Source organism: Talpa occidentalis, unplaced genomic scaffold, assembly GCF_014898055.3.
Source record: "Talpa occidentalis isolate TD23 unplaced genomic scaffold, MPIMG_talOcc4v2.1 talOcc4.14, whole genome shotgun sequence".
NCBI classification, from domain to species: domain Eukaryota; kingdom Metazoa; phylum Chordata; class Mammalia; order Eulipotyphla; family Talpidae; genus Talpa; species Talpa occidentalis.
In genome coordinates, this window is record NW_023601433.1 from 57,120,576 (window position 1) to 57,141,836 (window position 21,261).

Sequence of the window (21,261 nt, forward strand, 5' to 3'; positions counted from 1 at the left end):
CCATCTGAGAAGTGAATTTCTCCTCTCTGTATTTACTTAAAAAGAGTTGGCTATTCACAACACGCATGCCAATAGAAAAATACTACATTTTCCAATCAAATGAAAAGATTCTGTAAATAACACTGCTATGGACTTTGGGGCTCAGAGATACCAGTCTCTGGCTAAAACAGAAAAATTATTGATAGTCTTTGCAATAAAGAGAGACAGCTTTGCAGAGAGACAACTGAAGAGGAAGAGAATGAAAGTGGTCTGTGTGTAAAGTTAAAAAATTAAAGTAAAAGCTCAGCTTTGGTACTTTAAATCTTTTTTTTTTTTTCCCTTGAATAGCAGTAAGCAATGTTTACACCACTCGGAGATTTTTCTCTGCTCTTAGAGAAGCAGAAGTAACTGGTAAGCTTAGTGCAGCTCCAAGGGCAGGTCACTGCTCCACGGGCTCTCACAGCAGGCTGGGCCTCTCGTCTCTGGGCCTCAGCTCAGCTGGGGCCAAGACTGATTGACTGATTGATTTTGTTTCAATAAAACTTTATTTATAACCCTAAAATTAGAATTTCATGTAATTTTCACACCACAAAGTCTTCTTTTATTCCAATAATTTAAACACATAAAACCCATTTTTAACTTACAAGGCTTACCAAGCAGGTGACTTGGATGTGACCTGAAAATAGATTTTGACCCTATTTTTAGGTTTTTAAATTAAATACTTTCTTTTAAGTAAAGATCTTTCATCCTTTCTAGACACTTGAAAAACTTATAAATCTTCATTTTGAACGAATATTATATCCTCTTTTAAATATATATATATATATATATTGTTTTCTTCACATAAATATTTAAATAAGTTTTAACGATTACCATGTAGAAGTTTTAAAAGTAAACTAGCTAGGGCCTCCCCGGTAGCGCAGCGGTTGAGCGCTGGGCTGCGAAGCTGCCTGCAGCCTCTGCAGCGCAGGTTCGATCCCCAGCCGCTGGCGAGGGTCCCACATGGCGCGCAGACCTCTCCTGCCGTGCCCACTGCTCCCCTCAGCAGTGTCCTCCGTCTGCCTGCCTGCTCTGCTCCCCACTCTGACTCTGGTGAATTCTCTCACCTTCCCACACTTCTGACTGTACCCAGCGCTTATATAAATAAATAAATCTCTCTTTAAAAAAAAAAAAAAAGTAAACTAGCTAAATTCTAAAGATAAGAAACCATCTTTTTGCTACAACTCCAGAAATCTTAGTATTTAAATTTTTTAAATTTTGAGCAGGTTAAACTAACGCATGTGAGTATAATGAAAGTCTATTTGGATGATCTTTATAACTTTTATTCATTGATAATATCATTTATTTATTACTAGAAGATATGGGCCTTTTAGTTATTTCTGTAATTAAACTTTAATAGAAATATCAAGTATTCAACCCTGAGTGCCTTTCTCTAACACACTCTGCACCTGAGTTTACTTTTTTTGATTGATTGCAGTAACATTTAGCAGTGAACTTAATGTAGTAGATACACAGGCTGATTCTCAGTGATGCACATGGGACACTGGGACTGAGATTTACGTAACAGGGAGGGCCCCTGGAGCCTTACCAGGCACTGGCTGGCCCTGGGGTCACCCCCTCTTCCTCGGAGCTCCGATATATGGAAGCATCAGTAGGCAGTCTTAGCTGGTGTCTTTCTAACCATGAAAACACACAGAAGAGTCTGGGAAGATGGGAGTCAAGAATAACACAGCAGGAGCCATGGTCTGGTGGGTTCGCCGAGCAGAGAGAGACCAAGACTCTGGGACAGAATTGAAACATTCCCCACACTGACCTCACCTTCTGAAGCCACCGGGTCTGGCAGAAGCATGTGGATGTCATTCTGCCTCTCAAATGTTCCCACGGAGGGTAATGATGATAAACTGTTTTCTTAACTCTGATATCTCTCCAAGTGCTGAGTATGCTTCCACACTTTGTGAAAGTCTGCTCAGGAGTCCCTCCTAATTGGAAAAAAAACTGCTGAGAAGCCCACACAAAAGCTTCCATTTAATTGGGTCTCACATCTAAATTTTACATTTCTCTGACTCAAATCTTCCTCTGCTGTTTGGCTCAAGTGCTCCCTGAATTCTGACTGTGTTTCTCATCCAGTAAGGACAATCCTCCCTGAGCCTCAGCAACCTGAGAAGACCAAGCAGAACAAAGAGGACTGTGGAGGACAGCAGGGAAGCAGGCTCATGTTTCCCTGCGAGTATGAGCAAACTTCACAGAGCGAAGGGTGATATTCACTGACTACTGAAGCCTCACTGATTTTAACCTTGCTGTATAGGATCAAATTTGTCTGTGTTCTGGAACCAAAGCACCTGCCTCATGCTGACTTCCCACCTTTGCCTGTTTGAGATGTGGAAGGCATTGAGATTTTGTAGGCATGTCCATACTTGTTGCTGAGAACGTAAAACTGACTCCCGGCATCAGGCTGATGGACATGCCAATGCGGCCAGAGCCAACTCTGTCACCTCCTATGGAACTGTGAGCAAGTAAGGACCAGAATTATGACAAAGGTTGAAGCATGCCAAGTAAAAGATTCATCATTCAACTGACGAGCTCTCCAGCCCCCAGACAGGCCAGTAAAAAGCATTCACATGGGGTTGTCCTGTTTATTAAAAGCACTTAGCTTACTGGAATAAATAGGAGACTACCCATCAACAAAGTCAAGTGATTCACAAAGTCCTCAGAAAGAGAGGGATATCTGGGGTGCAGATTTTCTATTTTCAATGTTCTTTTGAAAGAAACAAGTGAAATGTCAAAGGCAAGATATTACAACAGAAGAAAAACCTCGTCTATGACGGAATTTTTTAACAATGATCAAATCTACCTGCTGTGGATGACCCGAGGCCTGGGCTCCATGAGATGCCCCTAAGGCAGAGGTTGACCTCACATCTGGGGAACACAGCAGCGCTAAGAGATTCCTAAGCAGTACTACAAGGCAAAAAAAAAAAAAAAAAAAGGCAGAGTGACCACACTTGGCCATTTCCACAGAGAAAATAAATGTGTGGCACCTTCCTTTAGCAGAGTTACCTACAGTGGGCCATGAGGTGGACAAGCCAGTGGGCACAAGATGTAGACTTCTTGCTTTGGGCTAAACCTTTCATACCATCTTTCTCTGCTGTGGATGGGGTGTGGGGAGGCAGGAGGAGGAAGTGGAAGCTTCCTGCCCCTGCCTTTCTCAAGCAGACATCAGACGTACACACACCACCAGTTAGATCTTGAGGAGCTGGGTGCCAAGTGAGGCACGTGCAGGCACAGGAATGGTGCCCCATGTCCCCAAAGACTGTGCCCCAACATGCCCTCTCCATTTAAGGCATTAGTGTGCCCTGGCCATTCCCAGGCCTAAAGCAGTCTCTGAGTCAAAGGGGTGCGTGGCCAGATAATCCTTGTATTCCCCATCCAGCAGCTGGGCTGCATTCCTGGTGAACCAGCAGTCTATTTGCTCTTCCCCGTTGTAGATTTTCCTTTGTTTCCAGACCACTGGGACTTGGTGCCCTTTCACCTTTAAGACGGCCTCTGACTTCTCGCCTGACTCAGGGAGTGAGGGGCTGGGGCTCATAAGGTTTTTGCTGGTCTGGACACGTGTCTCAGTGAGCTGGGCATCCTGGTTCAGGAATTGACCTGAGAAGATGAAAAAGCATCAGAGGCAGAAGTCAAGTGTAAGGAACACTGCTGAAAAACAAATCTAACTTCAACTTCTATCCCCGAGACCATGCACTTGTGTGTCCGGAGGAGGGGACTGTGTGTGGTAGCCAGCGGGCGGGCTAGCCTGCAACCTCGGTGGGACTCTCCCAGGAGGCATTCACACCCTGTCCAGCATCTGTGGTGGGGCTTGCATTTGGATGGCTGGAGAGCAAAGCCCAGGTCTTAGTCACAGCAGCCTCTACTTCTGGGAGTGGCCAATGCTAACACTAGAAAGCAGCCTAACCACAAATAGAGATAACCACAGTCTCCTGCAGAGCTGGGAGGACAAGATGAGGGTAGATAAACAGAGACGAAGGAACAGGTCCTCCCTTTTCCTCCTCTGGTGTGGGACCTATCCAACTGTGCATATAGTGGGAATGAGTGGGTTCATTCCAGGTACCCATCGTCAGAACCCCCAGGTCAACAAGGGCATTGCTAAGGCCGGAGGAGCACTGCAGTGTCTGTGAGAGGAGCTTGGGTTTGGCAGTCAGGCGTGATATAAACCCAGCCAGCTCAAGTGCCAGGAAATCCTGCTTTCTAAACCGAGCTCTGGCAGTGACCAGCTCTCCACTTGTGGGCAAGATGCCCGCATGAATTTGCACATTGCAGAAGGTCAGGCAGAGGGGATGGCCTGCAGCTCAAAGCAGGTGGGTGACCCCTTAAAGGGATGTGTTTCTCAAGAGTGGGATAGGGGTGTCCTTCACTTGCATCTTGTTGCTGAGAGATTAGGAAACAGGTCTGAAGAGGGTTATTCCCAGCACCTTCATCTGACTTTCCAGAAGGCCATGAGGATTAATTTATAAAGTGCATTCAGAAGACAAGATATATAATTTATATATATGCAAAGGTGCACATATAAAGACCACATTGCTAATGAATTTCCTGATCAAGCTAAAGATATTGGCAATACAAGCTTCATAACGGAAACTGAGTTCTAACCTCTGAAGCCAGCATGAAGAGCAGATGCCTACCTAAGAGCCCATGGCAGTTGCTAGAAAGGCCTTTGCTGTTGGAGATGTAGAAGCCCAGGTGGTTTCGCTGGTAGGGTGCTGGCTTTTTGTAGAGGTGAATGAGGATGACAAAGGCAATGGTGCCCTGGATGGTGACGGTGACATTGGCATTGGCAGACACTGTTACCTCCAGCCCCCGACTCCCAACCACTGCACTCTGGTTGCAGGGGAGGACCAGCCTGTCCCCACCATCCAAGATGACTCTGTTAGGGGTGATCTCGAGATAAGACCTCTCAGGCTTATTGATGAGGATGGTGATGGTGCGGAAGTAAGTGCGCTGTTTCTTGTGGCCATTTGGAGGAGCTGGGGCCCCAATTAACTCTCCATTCACTGTCACACCTAAAAGACGGAGGAAAAGAGTGCAGTGGTTAGAGAAACAACCTGACTTCATGTCTGAGGAGTCTAATCAAATTTCCCTGCTCCTCTGACCTGATCTTTTTACCACCAGCACCACAAATATCAACCCTTGCAGGGGCCACAGAGTACCTAGTGAAATAATGAATGAATAAGTACTTAAGTCTGAATGAATTTTTCTCCATGTTTGGCCAGTGTCTTAGGGTAAGGAAGGTTAATGTAGCTTTGGGTTCAAATCTCACAAAAGGGGATAAACACTTTGTTCATGTCCATTCCAACACCTGGTTGTAGAGACAAAAAATCTTGTGTGACTCTAACACATATTTCTTATCCATCAGTTGCCATGGATACTGATTTGGAGATCCTGTGATGCCATGAGCAGAGTGATATAATGCAAAAATTAGATTTTATTTTACTCAAAACACTCAAATTCAGGCCTCCCTGGTGGTGCAAAGGATTAAGACACAGCCTATGGGGCTGTCTGAGGCCACTACAGCATGAGTTTGATTCCCAGCCAGTGAGCTGCCCACATGGCACAGCAGACCTCTCCTGGCTTGCATGCTGCTCCCTTCAGCAGTGTGTTTCGATCAATCTGCCTGTTCTGCTCCCCACTCTGTCTCTAATGAGTCCTCTCACCCCTCACACTTCTGGCCTGTACCCCCAGATCTTGTGTGTATAAATGGATAAATTAAAAAAAAAACACTCAAATTCTTCCATGTTCTAGGTTTGTAACCCTAAACAAGTCACTTAGAAAAATTGGAAATCACAAATGAAACAATGCTCATTGTCACTTCTCATCAGGGAAATGCAAATCCAAACCACAAAGCGATAACACCTCACACCTGTGAGAATGGCCCATGTCAAAAAGATCAGAAATAAGTGTTGTTGGGAGTGTGGAGAAAAAGAAAGCCTTGTGCACTGTTGGGAATGTAGACTAGTCCAATCCCTATGGAAAACAGTATGAAGGTTCCTCAAAATATTAAAAATAGGGCCTCCCTGGTGGCACAGGGGTAAAAGACAGAGCTATCAAGCTATCACCAACCACAGCAGCAGGAGTTCAATCTCTAGCCAGGGAGCAAACCAAAGGCACAGCAGACCTCTCCTGTCATACCTGCCTCTTCCCTCAGCAGTGTATTTCAGTAGATCTGCCTGTTCTGCTCCCCACTCTCTCTGGTGAATCCTCTCACCCTCTGCACCTCTGGCCTACACCCCAGTTCTTGTATGTATAAATAAATAAATCTTTAAAATATGTATTAAAAATAGATCTACCATGTGATCCAGAGAAGCAGTATGGAACACTACTCACTTATTAAAAAAAAAAAAAAAAGGTGAACTCTTGCCATTTGGGACAAGATGAATGGAACTAGAGGGATTATGCAAAGCAAAATAAATCAGAAAGAGAAAGACAAATACCAGATGATTTCATTCATATGTGGAATATTTAAAAAAAAAAAACAAAAAACCCTTGAAATGAGACACAGCACTGATGCAACAGAAGGAGAGCCTGGAGGGTGGGAAGAAATGGCCCCATGGACTGGGAAGGAGGATTAGGGGGGCTTTAGAGGTGTGAACTTGTATGCCTGAAACATGGACAGTGTTGCCAATCATGGTGACCTCAGTAAAAACAATTTAATATATAGGGCCTCCCCGGTGGCGCAGCGGTTGAGCGCTGGGTTGCGAAGCTGCCCGCAGCCTCTGCGGCGCTGGTTCGATCCCTGGCTGCTCCCCGGCCACCGGAGGATGGTCCCACATGGCCCGCAGACCTCTCCTGCCGCCCGCTGCTCCCCTCAGCAGTGTACTTCGGTCCTTCTGCCTGCTCTGCTCCCCGCTCTGGCCCTGGTGAATTCTCTCACCCTCCCGCGCTTCTGACTGTACCCAGTGCATGTATAAACAAACAAATAAATAAATAATACATGCCTCTTTAAAAAAGTAAATTAATTAATTAATTTTAAAAAACAATTTAATATATAAAAAGAAAAATTGAGATTCAATTTCTTCTTCTATAAAATGGGGGTACAAATCCTAAGAGGATTTTGAGGCTCATGGGAGGTGGCATGTATACAAGCTGTCAGTCATCATCAAATAGAAATACTTTTGTTTTGCCTTCATCATCCTTCACACAACCACAGTTTTCCTTGACTTTCGAGGCCTGTGAGCCAGACCCCAGGGTTCCATGCTGGCTGCTGAAGAGCTATCGAACAGACAGCAATTGCACAGGTGATATCTGAGACTGAATCAGGTGGTGCCTGTTAAATGTGTTTTGCTCTCAGACAGAGGCCATTCACAGTCATAAAAGATTGCTTTATAATTAACTCTTCTTTTCTCTGCTTTGGGAATTATCTTCCTCTAAATCTTATCAAGCAGCTTCGTAGACATTCCAGGAGAAAAGTGCCTTCCCTGAAGCGAGGGATGGGGAAAGGAAAACTCCCAGCCTGAGCAAGGATTGGGTACTTCAATCTCAAGGCTCTTGGGACTTTTAATAGAGATTCCCACCATGCTGAGCAAGGAAATGGTCAAAACAGTTCCTGGAGGACAAGCACTTCCAGGAAGGGATTCTCCATCTCCCTCCTGAGTCCTTTGAATTAGAAACAAGTTGTGCGCTAGCTCAGAGCTAAGAAGCCTCCCAAGAGAATGTCGTGGGAAAGAAGCTCCAGGAGCAAACATTACACAATCACATGTCATCTGACTGTGGAGATTTCAATAATCTCGGCCTCCACCAATTCATTTCTCAGAACTGATCAATTCCAGAATGTCTATTCCAAAGCCTGTCCTCACAATGCTGGGCTGTGTGCTGTTCACAGGGCCATCCCTGAGGCACCATTACTGCAGACAATTTGAAGACATTCTTATATTGGGTTAATAATTAGCCTACCCCAGCTGCAGGGGTGGCGGGTAAAGGAAAGGTGAATATTAATATCAACTTGTGAATCTTAAACTGTTTGATGGATGTGATTCAATTTATTGAATTTTTATCTAAATTAATGCTTCATGTGTCCACTTTAGCAAACAGAATACACTTTTAGTAAAAAAAAAAAACAAACCCAAGAAAGCATTTTTATATATGGCACACGTTATTTTATGGTGCTTAGTTTTACTGTGCCTCGTAGATATTGTGCCTTTTATGAATTGAAGGTTTGCACAACAATGCATCAATCAAGTCTATTGGTGCCATTTTTCCAACAGTGCAGAAGAGGGCTAGCAATAAAAGACTTTAAATTAAGGTATACACATTTTTCAGACATAATGCTATTGCACATTTAATCAATTATACTATAATGTAAACATACTTTTACATGCACGGGGAAACCAAAAAAAATCATGACTTGCTTGTGGTGATACTGGCTTTATTGTGATGGTCTGAAGCCAATTGCTCACTGTCTCCTGGGTGCAGCTGTACTAATCTCTGCATCCAGTCCCTCTACAGACAGAGGGGCTCGGAGTCCTTTTTACATCCATGCTCACTGCAGGACGAACTGTGAAATTAACATCTGGCTTTAACAGATAAATCAGGGAGGAATAGAGATAGGTGAGTTGAGGACTCTATCCTTCCCACCATCACAGCTTTTGAGTGGAAAGCCATAGTATATAAAGAATTTACAGGGCCTCCCTGGTGGTGCAAGGGGTTAAGTCGCCACCTGTGAAGCAATCCGTAGCCACTGCAGCACACATTCCATCCCCGGCCAGGGAGCTACCCACATGGCACAGCAGACCTCTCCTGACTCACCCGCTGCTCCCCTCAACAGTGTATTTCGGTCAGTCTGCCTGTTCTGTTCCCCGCTCTGTCTCTGGTGAATCCTCTCACCCTCCCGCACCTCTGGCCCGTACCCCAGTTCTTGTATGCATAAATAAATAAATCTTTTTTTTTATAATTTAATTTAATTTTATATAAATTTTACATCATTCTTCCTTTTCAGTATTTTTTTAATAATAAATTTTATTTTTATATTCCCCATACAATTGCAGCCCCCCCATTCTGACCCCAATCCCTCCCCTCCCACCCCCGCCCCCCTAAAAGTGTCTCTGGTTCGTAGTTTTTTGTTGATTTTGATTTTCCCTTTCTTATAGTTATTCGTTTTCCTGGTCCCTTATTTAAGTTTTCTAGATTCCTGCTATGAGTGAGACCATCCGGTATTTTTCTTTTTCTTTTTTGGCTTATTTCGCTGAGCATGATCCCTTCCAGCGCCATCCATGTTGCTGCAAATTGCATGTGTTTATCTTTTTTGAATGCTGAGTAATATTCCATGGTGTATATGTATCACATCTTCTTGATCCAGTCATCTATTTTTGGGCATTTGGGTTGTTTCCAAAGCTTAGCTATTGTAAACAGTGCTGCTATAAACATAGGGGTGCAGGTGTTCTTTGGAATTGATGTTTCTGTGTCCTTTGGGTAAATACCTAGGAGTGGAATTGCTGGATCATATGGAAGCTCTATGTTTAGTAGGTCCAGAAATCTCCACACAGCTCTCCACAGTGGTTGGACCAGTTTGCACTCCCACCAACAGTGCAGAAGAGTTCCTTTTTCTCCACACCCTCGCCAACATTTGTTGTTGCTAGTTTTTTTAATATGTGCCATTCTCACTGGTGTAAGATGGTATCTCATGGTAGTTTTGATTTGCATTTCCCTGATGACAAGTGATGTTGAACATTTTTTCATATGCCTGTTGGCCATTTGCATTTCCTCTTCAGAGAAGTTTCTTTTTAGCTCTTCTGCCCATTTTTGACTGGATTCTTTTCTTTGTTGTTGTTGAGTCTCATCAGCTCTTTGCAGATTTTTGTGATCAGTCCTTTATCATTAGTGTTGGGTGCAAAAATGTTCTCCCAGTTGGTGGGGTTTCTCTTTGTTTTTGTTATTGTCTCTTTTGCTGTGCAGAAGCTCTTTAATTTGATGTAGTCCCAGCTGTTTATCTTTGCCTTCACTATCACTGCTTTGGGTGATGTGTCTGTAAAGATGTCTTTGATGTGCAAATCACGTAGTGTTTCGCCTATATTTCCTTCTATATATTTTATGGTTTCAGGTCTTATGTCTAGTTCTTTAATCCATTTTGAGTTGATTTTTGTGTATGGTGTGAGGTAGTGGTCAAGCTTCATTCTTTTGCATGTAGCGACCCAGTTTTCCCAGCACCATTTATTGAACAAACTTTCTTTGCTCCAATGCATAGTCTTTGCTCCTTTGTCAAAGATTAGTTGACCATAAATCTGTGGGTTTATTTCTGGATTTTCTATTCGATTCCATTGGTCTGTATGTCTGTTCTTGTTCCAATACCATGCAGTTTTGATGATTATGGCTTTGTAGTAGAGTTTTGAAGTCTGGGAGTGTGATGCCTCCATTCCTTCTTTTTTTTCAGGAGAGCTTTGGCTATTCGGGGTTTTTTGTGATTCCATATGAATTTCATCAATAATTGTTCTATTTCTTTGAAGAATGACATTGAAATTTTGATTGGAATAGCATTGAATCTGTATATTGCTTTTGGAAGGATGGCCATTTTAATAATGTTTATTCTTCCAATCCATGAGCAGGGGATGTCTTTCCATTTCTTTGTGTCTTCTTCTATTTCTTTTAACAGTGTTTTATAGTTTTCTTTGTATAGGTCCTTTACCTCTTTTGTTAGATTTATTCCCAAATATTTGATTTTTTTTTGTTTCAATAAAAAAAGGGATGGTTTTTTGATTTCTTCTTCTTCAGATTTATTGTTTGTGTATAGGAAGGCTACTGACTTTTGCGTGTTGATTTTGTATCCTGCCACTTTACTGAACTGATTGATGAGTTGAATTAGTTTTTCTGTGGACTTTTTGGGGTTCTCTATGTATATTATCATATCATCTGCAAATAGTGATAGTTTGACTTCTTCTTTTCCTATTTGGATTCCTTGGATGTCTTTCTCTTGTCTTATTGCTCTGGCTAGGACTTCCAGTATTATATTGAAAAGCAGTGGTGAGAGTGGACATCCTTGTCTTGTTCCAGATCTTAATGGAATTGCTTTCAGCTTTTCACCATTGAGAATGATACTGGCTGTTGGCTTGTCATAGATGGCCTTTATGATGTTGAGGTATGTTCCTTGTATCCCAAGAATTTCAAGGGCTTTTATCATGAATGGGTGTTGCACTTTGTCGAAAGCTTTCTCAGCATCTATTGATATTATCATATGGTTTTTATATTTCTTTTTGTTGATGTGTTGGATAACGTTGATTGATTTTCGGATGTTAAACCATCCTTGTGCCCCTGGAATGAATCCAACTTGGTCGTGGTGAATTATCTTATGGATACATTGTTGGATTCTGATAGCTAAAATTTTATTGAGGATTTTTGCATCAGTGTTCATTAGGGAGATTGGCCTGTAGTTTTCCTTTTTTGTGTTGTCCTTATTCGGTTTTGGTATTAGTGTAATGTTGGCTTCATAGAACGTGTTTGGTATTGTCCCTTCCTTCTCAATTTTTTGGAAGAGTTTGTGAAGGATAGGCACTAATTCGTCTCTGAATGTTTGGTAGAATTCATTTGTAAATCCATCAGGTCCTGGGCTTTTGTTTTTGGGGAGGTTTTTGATTACCATTTCAATTTCGCTGCTTGTAATTGGTCTGTTTAGGTATTCTATTTCTTCTTTATCTAGCTTTGGGTGATTGTAGAGTTGTAGGAATTTGTCCATCTCCTCTAGATTGTTAAACTTGTTTCCATATAACTGTTCATAGTAGTTAGTAATTATTCTTTTGATTTCTGCTGTGTCCATTGTGATTTCTCCTCTTTCATTTATTATCCTATTTATTTGTGCTTTCTCCCTTTTTTCCCTTGTGAGCCTGGCTAGGGGTTTATCTATTTTATTTATTTTTTCGAAGAACCAGCTCTTGGTTTCATTGATCTTTTGGATTGTTTTTTTAGTTTCAATTTCATTTATTTCTGCTTTTGTTTTTATTATTTCTTTTCTTCTACTGGTTTTGGGGTTTTTTTGTGGTTCTTTTTCTAGATCTTTGAGCTTCGAGATTAGGTTGTTTCTTTGCGTTCTTTCTTGTTTCTTGATGTGAGCTTCTATTGCTATATATTTTCCTCTTATTACTGCTTTTGCTGCATCCCATACATTTAGGATATTGGTGTCCTCCTTGTCGTTCAATTCAAAGAATTTTTTAATTTCTTCTTTGATCTCCTCATTAGTCCAGTGGTCTTCCAGTAGTGTGGTTTTTAATCTCCATGAGGTAAGAAAGTTCCTTGCCTTCTTTTTGTGGTTTATTTCTAGTTTGATGCCTTCATGGTCAGAAAAGATGGTTGATATGATTTCAATCTTGGTGTATCTGTTGATGTTTGTCTTGTGCCCCAGTATGTGATCGATCCTGGAGAATGATCCGTGTGCGCTTGAGAAAAATGTGTACTCCGTTTTTTGGGGGTTTAGTGTTCTATAGATGTCTGTTAAGCCCAAATGCTCTAGGTCCTTATTTAGAGCTTTGGTTTCTTTACTTATTTTTTGTCTTGTTGATCTATCCATTGTTGATAGTGGTGTGTTGAAGTCTCCCACTACGTATGTGTTTTCTCTGATGTCTGTTTTCAGAGAGGACAACAGTTGTCTGATATATTTTGGTGCTCCTTCGTTTGGTGAGTATATGTTAATGAGTGTTATTTCTTCTTGAAGTATTGTCCCCTTGATCATAATGTAGTGACCATTGGGGTCTCTTTTTATCTTTTTGAGTTTGAAATCTGTTTTATCTGATATAAGTATAGCTGTTCCTACTTTCTTTTTTGGTCCATTTGCTTGTAGGATTGTTTTCCATCCTTTAACTTTGAGCCTATTTTTATCTTTTGTAGCTAAATGTGTTTCCTGGAGACAGCAAAAGGTTGCGTTTTGTTTCTTAATCCAGGCTGCAACTCTGTGTCTTTTTATTGAAGAGTTTAGTCCATTTACATTTAGAGTTAATATTGATATGTTACCATCTGTATTTGCCATTGTGTTTGTCTTTCCTTTGATTTTATTTATTTATTCTTTTAATAACTTTTTTTTTTATGGCCTTCTTTCATTGTTATTCGTCCCTCTGAGGTTCTGGCTTTAGGACTCCTTGTAGTATTTTTTGGAGTGGGGGTTTAGTTGCAATGAAATTCCGGAGTTTCTGTTTGTCTGGGAAGGTCCATATTCTTTCTTCAAAGAGGAAGGAGAGCTTTGCGGGATAGAGTATTCTTGGTTGGCATCTGTTTTCTTGGAGTCTGTTGACTATGTCCCTCCACTCTCTCCTTGCCCGTAGTGTTTCTTCGGAGAAGTCTGATGTCAGCCTGATTGGCTTTCCTTTGAATGTTATCTGTTTCTTCCCTCTTGCCAGCTTCATTATTTTTTCCTTGTCCTGGATTCTTGGGAGCTTTACTATTATGTGTCTTGCTGTATTTTTCCTTTCGTCGTGGAAGTTTGGTGTTCTTCTTGCTTCTTGTATATCAATTTTCAGCTCCTTCTTCACATTTGGGAAGTTCTCTTCAATTATCTCTTTGAATATTTTCTCTGTTCCTACATCTCTCTCCTCTCCTTCTGGTATTCCTATAACTCTTATATTTCCTTTCCTCATGGAGTCAGATAGTTCCCGAAGTCTTTCTTCGTTCTTTTTCCTTCGTACTTCTCTTTCCTTTTCTGTTTTGGTTCTTTTTATTTCTGTGTCTTCAAGAGTACTTATTCGTTCTTCCATTTCATCTATTCTGCTTTCATTGCTTTTCCCAGAATTCTTTAGTTCTTCCATTAATTCTTTGATCTCCTGCATTTCTTTTACTTCCCTCTTTAGGGACTCAATTTCATTCTTCTGACCATTGTTTTCCCTCTTTAGGGACTCAGTTGCATTCTTCTGATCATTGATTATTTTTCTCTTATCATTGTTTTCCTTTATGACTTCTGTCAGTTTTTTAATCACGGCAATTTTAAATTCTCTTTCTGGAAGGCTCAGAAGTTCTTCCAAGTTACTGTCGTTGCAATCTGGGGGCTGGTTTTCTTTTTGTGGTGTGCTTTTTCCCTGGGGAGTTGCTAGGTTGCGTGTGGTTCTTCTCCTCCCTACTGTCTGTTTTCTAATTTGCCGTATGCGTTGGGACACTGTGTAGTTGGGACTGGCCGGCATCTTGGGTGAGCTTCTCTGCTCTCCTCTGGTTCCTCCAGGAGTCATCTGTCAGTTTCAAGCAGTCTTTACTGGAGAAAGGTCCCTGTTCTAAAATGCCGATGTGGGGACACACTCCCCTGTGCGCCTGGTCTGCCCCGGCGGTGGGTTCCTGCTCCCCCTCTGGGCTTGGACTGCAGGCCAGAGGGGGTCTGGCGTGGGCGAACTTCCCCCGCTCACCTCTGGCTCCTCAGGAAGCCTTCTGCAGGTAGTCTTTACTGAAGAAATGTCCCTGTTCTAAAATGGTGATGTGGGACACACTCCCTTCGCGTCCGGTCTCAGGCACACTCTTCTGCGCGCCTGGTCTGCCCCGGCTATGGGTGCTCGCTCCCCCTGTGGGCTCAGACTACTGGTCGGAAGGGGCCCGGCGTGGGCTAACTCCCCAGCTGGCCACTGGCTCCTCTAGGCGCCTCTGCTGGGTCAAGTCGCTAGGTGGCGCCAGAGATCTCTCCTGGAGCCCTTGGGGAGCTGATTTTCCACCCCGTGGGACAGGGAATAGAGCGGGAATGGTAGGGTAAACCTCAACGGCTTTGGGGTGCTGTGTCTGCCTTGTGCCCCACCGTCGTGGGGAACCCATGCCCCTAATTTCGTGCCCCGGGTCTCAGTTCCAAAGCCCTCAGTTCCAGGACTCAGGCTGTAGCCCAGTTCAGTGGCGCGGGAATGGCGCCTTTTGAATCCCGCTCCCGTGCCTGGGCGCCTGGTTCCTGCTCACTCAGTGAGGGCCTCCTCTCGTCTCCCCGCAAGCCTAGGTCGCAGGCGCAGGGACCTGGGCAGATGCGATGTGGATCCGCGTTTGCTTTTCAACTGCACTGCTTTTCCGTGCGCGATCCCGATTCCGATCCGCACTTGGTTTTCCAGCGCGCCGCTTTTCCGCGCAATCCTGATCGTAGTCCGCGCCTGCTTTTCCAGCGCGCCGCTTTTCCAAGCAAGCTTACAGGGCGGCCGGGGCTGTGTGCTGGTGCTGGTGCTGGTCTCCTCCTGGGCGGGGTCTCTCTTCAATGGCGCCTGGAGCTCACCTCCACGGCGGATCCTGCAGGGTTTGCCTCAGCTCCCGTTCACGGGGTGTGGTGGCTGCAATAGTTCCTTTCCACTCCCAGTCCCGCTTGCTGCGTCGTTTGTTCTTGTTGGCCGTTTTGGTTTGTTGTTTCCTCCTCTCTGCCGGTCGGAGAGTGCCGCCTCTGTGGGCGGGGGAGGGGAGCAGGGTTCTGCGCTTCCCTCCCTTCTAGTCCTCTTTTATGGCCACTTTCTTCTTCGGGCAGTTTGCTGGCGTCACCCGTTTATCTTCCGTGTCCCGGTTCTCACTGGGACCTGCCGCTTTTCCTCCCTATTAACTTTTTTTAATGGGAGATCTTACTCGCAGCGTCTCCTCGCCGCCATGTTGCTCCGCCCCTCCCTCAATAAATAAATCTTTTTAAAAAAGAACTTATATAGCACTGTGTGTCTACAAAACAACTTCATATTCATTATTTCATTGGTCTTTACAACAACCTTTAAAATAGCCTATTTGGGGGAACTATAAGGAAACCAAAGAAAGGATCAGGAAAAAGACAAAACTTGCAGGCAAACCATAGCTCTGAAGCATACAGCAGGGGAGGGGAAAAGAGAGGGGTCAAAACAGAGGAGAGAAGAACACAAGGGTATGTGGTGGTGGGAGAATTATGGGGACTACATCTGAGGGGAAATGAATAACGAAGTAAGAAACTAAAAAATAAATTAATAAACAAATAGCTTATTTTGCAGGGGAGACAACTGAAGCACCTGAGCTGAATGCTCATGGTCACAACAAAGGCTGAGTCAGAGAGCAAGGATTCCAAGCAGGCCTTCCTGATGCCAACCCCAGCACACAGTCTGCTTCCTTCAGTCAGCCATCAGTACTCACAGAGCATCTCTGAAGTGCCCCTTACATAATGGATGCCCATCTTAATTATAGAGAGGCTCTGCCCCGACCTTGCCTTTGCCAAGGCCCCCACAAGCAGGGCAGACTTACCGGCATGCACGTGGTCAGAAACTAGCCTCAGGATGTCCCCGGCTGCCCATCGATGTTGAAGCACACAGTGAGCTTGCTCAAGGGGAAATCCACGACAAAATGGGGATCTCCATCCGCTGCCAGTGCAGGAAGAAACAGGAGAGAAAAGAAGAGCTGTTGGGTGATTTCCACCTTTAAATACTCATATTTTCTCATGAATTATTTCTTTAACCCTCTCAACCATCCTTGATGTCTAAATGAGGAAGATGAATGGAGATGAAATGACTCATCAAAGTTGCACAGTTCCTATGCATTAAAGAATTCAGGTCCCCTAATTGCAAATATAATGTTTCTTTCACCTCAGACACACAGCAAAGCTTGAGAGGTGGGCAGGGCACAGAGGGGAAGAGGTATTGCACACCCCTCTCTTCCACCGAGCCCACAGTCTTCGATGTCCGGTGTGGCCTCCCGAAACCACTTGCTTTCACTTTGTTTATTCATTTGCCTACATATCAAGAGATGTGAATGAGAACCCTTCCTGCCCCAGGGCCAAGAGTGCCATGGCCCTCGGGGTATTTACCGCACCAGAGGTACCCACCCTGCATGCCAGTGTAATGACTGAGCCCAGTTAGGGTGGTGACAGGTGAGGCAGGGGTCACCAAGGATAGTGGAAATCCCTTCTGTGGGTCATACTGACTTCATTGATCTCAAATTTTTGTCCACAGATAAGATCACAAAGTTTAGCTGACCCCATCCCTTGCTCAGTGTCCTCACCTTCACCCTGGTTTAAGAGGACCAGCCTCGTCTTTTATAGCAAAGACAAAATATAGCCCAAGAATCTATAAATACATCAGTTATCTTGTCTCATAGGATGGAGACTGAGTTCTCTCTAGTTTATATACCAAACACAAGGTGTTTCTAAATTTCTGTTCTTCATTGCACATGTATATATATGCAGCTATATGGCGGGGTTGGGGTCAGGAGTTCAGTGTTTTCAAATTGCTAGCAAATTAATGTCCTGGTGTTACTTCTAAAAAAAAAAAAAAAAAAAAAAAAAACCCATGACCCAAGGCCCTTGAAAGAATCTGGGTTATCTCCATGTGAAATGCCTCAAGTACCCCGTTAATGGCAACATACAAAGAAATACAAGTATTGGTCTTCTGTATGACCCCCTCCCCCTAGGAGATAATAGTTCTGGTGCACATTTTTGGCACTTTTTAGGTATGAAGAGGGTTATATGACAGTTTGCTGAGTTTCTTGGGCTCATACCACTTTGTTTCTATTCAAATCCTCAAATCCCTTTACAAGCAAAATGTTGAGGGCTCCAAGAAAGAGGGAGATCTGAAAGTAATTTGGTGGCACCCAAGAGGAAGATCTTGCACTCCACAGGCATGTGTGTACTCACAGGAATGACATCCTGTTCCTGACATACTGAGCTTCTATCCCCACAGCTACGCTCCGGGATGTCCCTGGCTTTCTGAGCTTGCATGTCGAGTGCATCATTGGGACTAACAAAGGAAGATGTGTACATTATAAGAATAAAAGCCAGCCCTTGTGTGATTATTCCAGTGGATTTTTATTATAGTCCCAGGAACCTGGCCAAGGAAACTTTGATGGTATTTTTATCTGTTCTTTCCTTCTAAAACTAAGGGTAAAAAAAAAACCAAAATAAACAAACAAAAGCCTACATGTCACAGATCTGTGTAGCACCAGAACTTGAAAGCATATGTATATACTTCAGATTTCTAAAACAAATGTCTTTAAACTCAACAACAATGAAATGTGCTTCTGCTCTCTGTCTCTTGCTCCACTGGCCCCCTGCCAGCTTCCCGGGACTGCGTTATCCACGGTGTTTACATAATGGTTTCACCAGGACCTGGGTCTTAGCATCTGCCTCATGTTGCTGGCTTGCGCTGAATAAATGTGGGTCCTGAGGTCTTGTTCTATGAGGTATTTTAACTGGCTTCAGGAGTGTCCACTTTTCAAAATCCCTTACTCTCAAATCACACACAACTTCATTCTTTACCTGATGTTTTAGAGATTTTAATTCTTGGGTTATACGTTTTCTTGATAGCAGGTCCTAAAGAGAAGGAAGAGAACAACCACTATTACTCATGGAAGGGGGTGCAGTAAGAGTAAACATAGCTTTCAGATACATTTGTAGCAATTTAAGAAGTGCCCCCCTTCTCCACAGTGGTTCCTAACCACAGAATAAGAAAGAGGAAGGCGTTTTCAGTCTGGGTGGCTGCTTTGAGGGGCCCTGGTGAGCAGCAGCTGCCATGGACACTCAAAATAAGTCAAATTAAAAATAAATAATCGTCAAAGTTCTAAGGATTGTCCTGAGTACCACTGACACCTCAGGGAAATCTTCTTTCAACCAATTCATTGGACCAATCAGTTGGTTATTTCTTCTTCTGTGTTCTTGGTCCTCTCAGCTTTATATGATGGCCCTCCAAGCAACTGAAGCAAAGTCATTTTCCCTGGCTGTGGCACTGCTCTTGTAGCTGGAAGAACATCAGGCAACTGAGTTTTCGTCAGAACTAAAATAGCGCTAGGTTTGCCAAGACAAACTCCACCCTTTCTAAAAAGGCAGCGTATCGTTCTTAACCTCTACATTAGTGTCTGAACTCTTCAATGCATTGCTAGTTCTATACTCCTCAGGGGAGAGTGTTAAGTGTGGACAGGGTGGACATTCTCAAGAATCCAAAACTTGGTTCATCACATGTGTTCTCCAGGAATACAATCTGTGTACACATTAGTAGACTACCATTAGTAGACTACCAAAGATTTTACACATTTAGTGTTTGCAATAGCCCTTCAGGAGAGTTATTATCCCAATATTACAGGCAAGGGAACAGAAGCACAGAGAGGTTCAGGAACTCGCCTTGAGATGCACAGCAGCGTAGGGCCGTCAGTGAAATGAAACCCAGCTCTGTCTGCAGCCTAACATAACGCTCTCTTCCCCTGCCTGGCAGCTTCTGAGTTTCAAGTGTCAGGAAGAAAGGAGACAGCTGTAGGGTCTGGGTTAAGTTAGTTCCTTCTCCTAAGAAAATGTGGACTTGACCGGAATTTAATAATTCTTGCATAAAAACAGTGCTGTTTTTTTCCCTACAAACAGATATTACTGAGAATATAATCCTCTGCTTTGGTTGAACTGCTTTTCCTTTTCCTGCTCTTGTTACTAATTCCCTCATCAGAATGGCACAGGGACTGATGGTGACTGTTTCTGTTTGGCTTCTGAGTGACAAGTGTGGACAGGGTGGACATTCTCAAGAATCCAAAACTTGGTTCATCACATGTGTTCTCCAGGAATACAATCTGTGTACACATGCAATGACTAACCCTGAAGTACTTAAAAATAATGAAAGGCACTTAAATGAACACTTGCATGCTCAACTGGGTGTTCTCATAATGCCTGATGCCTGATAGGTACTCAGCACTGATGTTTTATCGATCGACCGACTTCACTGGACAACATCTTTGAGACAAATGTCACCTGTTCTAGTTTCCCTAAGGAGATGTACAGCTTGTAACAATAGCACACGACCGTAACACTGCCTCCAGAGATTATGGGTTGCATTTAGGATTTTTGTTTGTAAAAAACTAAAATATAATAAAAACATCTGCCCGCTGACCTGGGGCTGCCTGAAAAGCAGGCGGGAAGGGACCCTTGGCCTCTGCACATGCACACCACTGCAGTGTTAGTACCTGGCTGTGCGCTGGTTCCGTGCAGGCTCTGCATCACTGTTTCTGGCCCAGTGGCAGCAGACATGCCTGTGGAGTCCTCCAGCTGCTCTATCTGCAGGGCCGGTTTCTTTAGCCTCATGGAAGTGAACGGGGTGAGGAAGCGAGAGTTCACAGCCAGAGCCTGGGCCTTCTGCCTCAGCCGCTCCTTCTCCTGCTCTTCTCCGCTCTGCAGCCAGGAGCTCAGCAGCTCCTTCATGGTGAGGTAGCTCCAGAGGCGCTCCATGTGGTTGGGGTCATTGCCATCAGGGTTGGGCCTGGTGCTCCCTGCCTGCCGGGGCTCTACTGGCACATCTGTCTTCAGCACAACGAATTTCTTACTGTTGCTGGCCGTGACTTCCACGTGCAGTTGATCTATTTTCCTATCCACTAGCTTCCCAGCAATGATGATCTCGGAGCCGTTAAAGTAGTTAGGGAACAGCGTTCTGGTAGTCTGTTCCACAAAGCCAGGTGGGTAATCGATGCGGATGTCAGAGAGGAGAGGGGTCCTAATCTCATCGTAGAACCTGGAGAGGAGGAACAGAAAGGGAAAATCAGGGTCCTGTCCTGGCTAAAGGCAGGTGGGTCCTGAACGAGATCGTAGGCTGGCAGGGGGCTGGATGATCTTAGAAATGCTCCAGTTCCACCTTGTATCCACCAGACCATTTCTGACAGTCAGCCATGCAGCAGTGGCTTGAACACCACTAGTGACAGAGGACTCACTCTCTCATGAGTCTTTTCAATTATTCTGAGTAGGAGGAAGAACCTCCTTGCAGTACATCAAAATCTTCCTCCAGCAGTTTCCACCTATTTGATGGCCCACCTTAGAGATCTCCAAATAGGTTTATCACTAATAAATGGTTTTGGATTGTGGCTATGAAACCCTGTAAATATGCTTAACTTTCACCTTTTCTTTTTTTCTTATTTTCCTCTTAAATACATACTCCACATGGCACAAAGCAGATTAAAGCATCTATGCCAAAATGCGAGTCAGAACCTCCTGGAACCATCAACAAAGTTGTGTTTCATGTTTGTAAACATGTTAACTGTAGGGAGACACTGAACTGATTTAGAAGACCTAAGTTCTAGTTTCTTCTCTACTTCAAAAGATCAAAAGATAATACAATTACCAGTGTTAACCTGTCATTTTACTCCAAAATAAAAATATCACTTGAACTAGTTTCAAAGTGGAGGTAACTATTTCTCCACGTACCTCACAGAGTGAATCTAGAACAAATGTACCAGAAAGTGCTTTGAAATGTCAAGAACACAATTGTAACCACAGAATTAATTGAATACCTAACACAATAGCCATTCTGCTAGTATTTTATACTGATTTGCTCATTAAATTCTCAACCAACTATAATTCCCATTTTATAGATGAGGAAATTGAGGCACAGCCTGTCTTAAATTTTGCCT

General features: G+C 43.5%; 1 protein-coding gene across 1 annotated transcript in view; it reads right to left on the minus strand.

Moving 5' to 3' along the window:
* Positions 1 to 1,228: 1,228 nt before the first annotated feature.
* Positions 1,229 to 21,261, minus strand: part of ITIH5 (inter-alpha-trypsin inhibitor heavy chain 5) — a 95,262-nt gene continuing 75,229 nt past the window's right edge. The window contains 6 exon segments of the mRNA XM_037510582.2: positions 1,229 to 3,624; positions 4,659 to 5,036; positions 16,141 to 16,179; positions 16,182 to 16,256; positions 18,146 to 18,199; positions 19,828 to 20,369. Coding sequence (XP_037366479.1) covers positions 3,320 to 3,624; positions 4,659 to 5,036; positions 16,141 to 16,179; positions 16,182 to 16,256; positions 18,146 to 18,199; positions 19,828 to 20,369 — 1,393 coding nt within the window. The 3' untranslated portion in view covers positions 1,229 to 3,319.